General features: G+C 37.0%; 1 protein-coding gene across 1 annotated transcript; it reads left to right on the top strand.

Moving 5' to 3' along the window:
- Positions 1 to 2,275: 2,275 nt before the first annotated feature.
- Positions 2,276 to 6,276, top strand: LOC113054198 (claudin-7-B-like). Its single transcript, XM_026219563.1, has 4 exons — positions 2,276 to 2,498; positions 4,403 to 4,567; positions 4,878 to 4,962; positions 5,104 to 6,276. The coding sequence occupies exons 1-4, from the start codon at positions 2,276 to 2,278 to the stop codon at positions 5,261 to 5,263; spliced, it is 633 nt and encodes a 210-aa protein (XP_026075348.1). The 3' UTR covers positions 5,264 to 6,276.
- Positions 6,277 to 7,196: the final 920 nt, after the last annotated feature.

Raw genomic sequence — 7,196 nt, 5'->3', positions numbered from 1 at the left:
GCTAATTAAACTAGATATAGCAAAACATGGTTGTTGATTTACTAGCTTCGCAATTGATACTGATCCCATTTCCTTCCAGCTGTTAGTAGACTGTTTGAAGTACTTAACTTTGGACTCTAACATCTAAAGTTATGGGCTGGGTCTAATAAGACCTCATTCTTTAGCCTCTCCACCACCCCCGAAACATAGAGGTGACATTAACATCTCTGTTCGGGAAAAAGCACAGCGAGAAACAAGTTGATTATTGTACTGCCATAATTAAGATATTTAGGAGGTTTGAACTCGCACACAACTTTAGGAATAAAATACATTTTCTCATGCTGTCTGAGAGAGTGACCGGTGGAGTGTGTGAAATGTCTCACTGAAACAAAACATAGTGAAAAGAGATGCGATAGATGGATGTGTGGGCCTATATTGGATTGTGTGTTTGGAGGGAAATGTGAAACAGAGATCTTGTATGTTGTATGCATGAATGTGTTTGGATTGGATTCCAGGAAATGCTCAGAGTGCTCTGAACCTGTCTAACCAGTACCGGTGCACCCCCCACCCCCACGTGAGGTCAGAGGCAAATAATATTTTAGTGAACTGTTTTAAATACTGAAACAAGGAAGTGTACATCCATTTGTACACACTTGTACATTATTTTTTTTGTATATGAATCATATTAGATTTTTTTTTTCCTGACTGAAACCTAAAGACATTCTCTTTTTTCTGTATGTTTGTGATAATGTGGCTAGACAAACAGCAATTAAAATTTGTCCTTAAGTGCATTCACTTCCATGGAAATTACATAAAAGAGGAGAGTAGGACTATGGAGCTTCAGAGCAGTTACTAAAAAACACTACCAGTTTTCTAAAACAGTGAAGACATGTCAGAACAACACAAAGGAACTCTGAATATGAAAACTGTTCAAAAACTTGAAGTGTGTTGGGGTGACTGGGTTTTTAAACTGGTATACAGGAACCCTCAGGGTGTGGGACAAAAAATAAATAAAAAGAGTTATATATAGCCTACACATTTCATAAGAAAAAAAACCCCACTGTGTTGACATATTTTTGTTTTTGGGTTTCAGTGTTTGAGCAAATGGTTGTGGTATTTGTGTCACAAAAGCAACTGAGTCATCCTTCTGAAACCCAAATCTTAAAAGAATTTCCAGACACAGTAAGAAAGCCATGACAATCTTACGCCACCTATTAGATTGAGGAATTATTAAGAGGAATTATTAAATGAATAATAACCACAGAGAGCAATACAGGAAACTCAAAAGCCACATGTGAGACCTGTGTTAGTATAAATGAGCATGATTCACACAGGCACAATACTGTTTGGGAGCTGTAAGATTAGTTTTAAAATATGGTAAATTAAATAATTTAGTTTTATACTGTCATTATACTAAGCCAAATCAAAAAATCAAATTCAAATCTAGAAATTAACAACATATACTAACCAAAAGAGTAGTATTGATGTATAAACCTGAAGAGAAACATATTATATTAAATAAAAGCAGAATAAAAGCATTAATAATCAACTATATATATATATATATATATATATATATATATATATATATATATATATATATATATATATATATATATATATATATATATATATATATATATAAAATCAATGACACCACACCCCCATATGGTTCAAAAATAAATAAATGGTTGGTTTTGTATAAAATATAACTAGTAACACCTACAGTGCTGTCAGTTTTTCATCAGGTCATTATGTACACGTTCATGAGGAATACAAAAGGCAAGCTTTTTATGATGTAGCCCACATATTTAGGCATGTTCAGGCAGAGTCACATTACTTTTCTAAAGAACCAGACACCTTGACATTCAGTTTAGAAACATGTAAGATGCTAGATTGTACTAGCCTACATGAAAGAATGACGACCAAGCTGTGATTTGAGATAACCAGTGACGTCACGTCGTCACGAAACCCCCCGACCTCTACAACAAACAGAGCTGAACCGAAGACGACACTCGTGAAGTCTCCGCCCACAAAGAGGACGAGTCTCTAAAAGCTCAAATCAGCAGCTCATTTCATATTCAAGGTGCGGCTTCACTCAACAGGTGTCTCGAGTCAGGCCATCCGTAACGTCTCTAACGGATCTTATAACGTTCTTTTTGAAGACAAATATTTTAATTTTTCTAATACATTTAACGTCGGAGGATTACGAAAACCGAGCTCATTCGGAGAAGCATTATAGTTCTTTGCTGAACAGCTGCTTTCAGATATAGTTTTTTAAGTTACTTGTGAGAAGATGGCAAATAAAGGTCTGCAGCTCCTGGGATTTATGCTATCGCTACTGGGTTTGATTGGGCTCATTGTTGGCACAATCTTACCCCAATGGAAGATGTCTGCGTACGTTGGAGACAATATTATCACAGCGATAGCGATGTATCAAGGTCTTTGGATGTCTTGCGCTTTCCAGAGCACCGGACAAATGCAGTGCAAGGTGTACGACTCTATCCTACAACTCGATGGTAAGTTGGTACAAACTGCCTGTATTTTACAAAGGGTGTTAATATTGACAATTCCGCTGGCTGTACTTAAAAAGTACTTTAATTTACACTTGACTATTTGTTTACATCAGCTTTGGTTTTAAACTGCTGAAAGCTGTTGCTTAGTGAAAGCTACACCTGTAAACGCGCATGCGCGCTCAATTGAGCTTAGGCTGCTGGCATATGATCACTTCTCTACAAGGTTATGATCATTAAACGAGTGGAGTTGAATTGTGCCAAGCCACTGGTCTGATTTATTTGTTTAATCTCCGCTTTATTAGCAGAGCAAATTATTAAACTAAAATAACTGCTTTAACACACAAAAACTATTAATTTATTTTAATTTAAAAAAAAATTAAAATGTAAGGTGCAAATCATAATTCAAACTGTTGTTCTGTTTGTCTTCTACGTAGTCTACTTGAAGGCTAGGACAATTTAGTTTTTTGTTAGCATGCCCTACAGCCATTGCGCGGTAACCCTCATCTAGTGTTACAACAATGACAAACACTGTTGTTCCACGAGTACCCTCACATAAACATGTTTTTTTTTCTCTCTCTCTCTTTTGGTGTAAAGTACAAAACAAATAAATTTGGCTGTGGCCTGATTACAAAATTTGTGTGACCTGTATTTAATTTGTTTTGAGTCAAAGGAAGCCCAAAGGTGGTGAAAAGAGCAGCCCCTCAGGAATGTGTATTCGGTGAAGGGCGTCAAGCCAGAGTTGCCAAAATAGGAGATTATTCATAATAAGCACACAATGTAAACCGTTTTAACATAAGTGTGAACTTCGACTGGGACAATGGTAGTTTATTGTTGGGTGATACAGTTGGGTTACGCTTTTACTCAAAGTAATGATTACACGGACGTGACTCCCACCCTTCCTCCACTCGCGGGAACACGGTGCTCCTCTATCGAGTGGGGGAGTCCGGCATTGTCTTTGAATGACTTCTGTATTTTGCCAACAGCTTATTGAAACACAACTAGGAGAAGACTCCTTGGTGAAAGCACCTAAAAATGGACAATGAAGCTTTTTGAACTCAGTCAACTTTTATAATAATAGTTGAGACTTTGCTCCTTATGTGATGTTTATTTACCTTATTTCATCCCCGCTTCACTTTCAACACCTGAGACTGATGGAAAGCAGTTGTATGGTTATATACCATATCAGTCATTTGATTTAGCTTGTGTAAAACAAACTCCTATCATCAAGTTTTTGTTATGCACACAAAAGTTTGATATAGCCGGTTTAATATCTTTCTGTATTTCTGTTAGTGATAAACCATGAGATTTAACAGGAAACAAAGCAAAGTGGGGGGAAAAGCAGGCAAGGTGATGTAACTCCACCAGGAAGCCATTTTGTATGGATATCCTGTAAGATTATTATTATTATTATTTATTTCTTTTTTCTTTTTTTTTTTTTCTTTTGAAAGCCAAACCAAATGCACATAGAAAAAAAAAAAGCAATAAGTTTGATCGGCAACACCCAAGTTCCCGTGACTGGTTAAACCTGTTCTTTCTCCAAAGCTAAAGAGCAAATCGCTGCTAACAGGTGTACAATCTCACTGTGCTCTCAGAAGGGGCTTCCGGTTGGAACCGGTCTCTGTCGCATCTGACTGCAGGTGTAGCAGGGGGAATGGCTTTTTTTTTTTTTTTTTGTGAGTTAGAGGGGGAAAAAAACTAAAGGTCCAGGTCAATTCAAAACCCTTTAGTCTGTCTATAATCTTTCTGATTCACTATTTAGTTCTTGCCTGTGCTGAACTGAGTTTAACCGTGATAAATAAAGGGAGTAAGCTTCTGGAAGTCCCTGTGAAAAATGTACACCACTGAGACCAAATTATTTACCTTGTCTCTGTGTATCTCACTCATTCTTTATGCTCCCCCTCTTTTAGGTGCTCTCCAGGCAACTCGCGCCTTGATGATTGTCGCGATCCTTCTCACAGTAGCAGGCCTGGGTGTAGCCAGCATGGGCATGAAGTGTACTAACTGTGGTGGTAATGACAAGGTCAAGAAGGCCCGCATTGCCATGACAGGCGGTATAATCCTCATTGTTGGAGGTATGTTTACTTTAATATCATTAGTTTAATGCTGATTTTGTAATGCAGCAATTTCTCAGTACACAAAAAAGTGTACCCCCCCAAAATATGTATGGGTGTGTAATAAAAATTAAGTATCATAATACATTTCTGTAAAAATACAGATTTCAGTGCCCAGGTTAAAAGAAATCATGGCAGGTTAGCAATCCATGCTTTACTGCATGGACTAAAAAGTTCTCTACCACTTTGTGGACCGGAAAGGTCAAAAACACGTTTGGAATTTTTGTTTTTTCATAAGTAACTAATTTATCGCTTCACTTCCATTCCTCAGCCCTCTGCAGCATTGTCGCCTGTGGCTGGTTTACTAATCAAATTGTCCGGGACTTCTACAACCCCTTCACACCTGTCAATACGAAGTAAGTTCAAATGTGGTTGATGACCATAAGCAAATTGTTTAGGCATTTATCCATCTGCTTCACTATTTTATAGGTTAACTTCCTCTTGTTACCAAGAAGGGAAGTCAAAGCTCATATTATAATATTATTATATTTCTATAGGTATGAGTTCGGTGCGGCTATTTTCATTGCCTGGGCAGGTGCATTCCTGGACATAATGGGTGGAGGCATGTTGGCTGCCTCCTGCCCAAAGGGTAAACCATCTCCCAGGTACCCCAAGTCCTCCAAAGCCCCCAGCAGCAGCGGCAGGGAGTACGTCTGAAACATGCCAGTTGTTCACAAGCTGAAGAAGATCATAATGAATCGCAGCGCATCTGTAGAAGTTTCCCTATTCAGCTGATCTTAGATCTGTTTAGATTTTAATTTCTTCTGTTGTGTTTGACTTGGAATAGAACAAAGAGCTAAGATCAGTGTCCTTGGGAACATTTTACCTGATAGCAGCCCACGTCAGAAAAGAAGTAATTTGCATTTTCTTTCTTTTGATAAACAACTAGTCTGTTTTGTCCAATTATAAATCATCTTACTCGTGAGAGTTTGGAAAGAGGGGTGTTCTTCCCCAGTGTGTTCCTCATTTCATAAGACTGCCATGTTTAGTGAACATGAAAGAAAGAGGCATGCTCAGGGAAAAATCGTCTCTCATACCGCTGATTATTAACACTGAATCTCTACTGTAAAGCCATGTCCTGACCTCATCTGCCTTGCTTTCTTTGTGCATACACATTTGATTTGTGCTTTACACTGAGGTGCAGGAGAACAACTTAAATATAAATGTTTTTTTTTTTTTTTTTTAAGATCCAATGCCAACATGCTGAATAGTTTGTTTTATAGAGCCACATTATCATTATATATATATATTTTTTTTTTTTGATCAAAGGAAGGACTTATTTATGCATAGTGAAACCTTTCAGTTGTTTTTATGCTTCGGCTCCTCTGTGTCCTCATTATTATGAAGCTAATGTTACACATCTTTTGACATTCCTTTTATTGTTTTATTCACACCATTTATTGGTCAAGAGAAAAGGCTGTAGATATTTGTTCACTTATCACAGCTGGTTACAATCCAAGGGTCATGTGAATAATTTTTTTTTTATGCCCTTCTACAACAATGTGTCTTTTTGCTCGGACCACTTGAGGTGGGTTGCCCTCAAGTCTATTTAGAATAGTTGTATTATATTTGTAACCAGCTTACGCAAATATTTAACTTTTTAAAAATGTTTTTGACTGTTCAGCTTGCAATACAAGAAATGCAATGTAAATAAATTTTTTAAAACAAGACCTGGCCATTGTCATGTTCTTTGTATGTGCCTAATGAAATCTGTGGCTGTTTAGCCATTAGTGATTTGGTGAGTGGCATGGTCTTCTGACCCCCGTTTCATCATAATCTGTGGTTTCTGCCTAACGCTGTGAATGTGTCAATGTAAATAATCCTGTAATGGGAGAATATGAGTAAAAGGAAAATAGGTCACCAAGTAGAATCATGGACTGGATCAGCAGCATATGCATTGGGTATCAATTACTAGGAACAGCCATTTTCACATAAGTTATCATTTGTCTATAAAAATGATTGTTTACAAAGGGGATTTATGTTTCTCCTAGAAATTTGAGACCAAATGTAAGGTACTTTTCCACACCTGTGGTAGTCTCTCTACTGCCACTCAGAGATCATTTCCTGTTAACTGTGTGTCTAATCGGTCAAACGTGATGAGTGGGTCCTGTTCATTCAGACTAAGCCGAACTGAAGAAAGTAGAAATAAAAGACTGGTAGTTTTATCCTTTTACAGGTAAATAGGCATCGCTATACTTTTAAGTACACTCCACAATAGTTTCAGTCACAACAAAAGTTTCCTTTTAGTTATAGACCCCTATTAACACTTGCCAACACAAATTGGATTCACCTGAGAAAATAACCACAGTAACAATACAGTGTGAGAATTTAATTGAAGTCATATATAATTATAATGTTTTCAAGATCTAGGTATTATAATGGAGCCAATAACTATTTGGATTCCTTGAGATGAACGTCATATAAGTTCCTTAAAAACTTAACCCGCTTCTAAGTTTTCAGGGTTTTTCAAACGTTAAACATGTAGATTTTGAGGCAGTTTGCAAGTATGTAGACTGATGCAAATTAATGTTTGCAAATGCAATAAATTGAACAATTACCATAGCCAAAAAGCTTAAAAGCGAAAATTGAA

Source organism: Carassius auratus, chromosome 35, assembly GCF_003368295.1.
Source record: "Carassius auratus strain Wakin chromosome 35, ASM336829v1, whole genome shotgun sequence".
Classification (NCBI taxonomy): domain Eukaryota; kingdom Metazoa; phylum Chordata; class Actinopteri; order Cypriniformes; family Cyprinidae; genus Carassius; species Carassius auratus.
The sequence above is the reverse complement of the archived record's forward strand: the minus strand, read 5'-3'. Positions and strand labels throughout refer to the sequence as shown.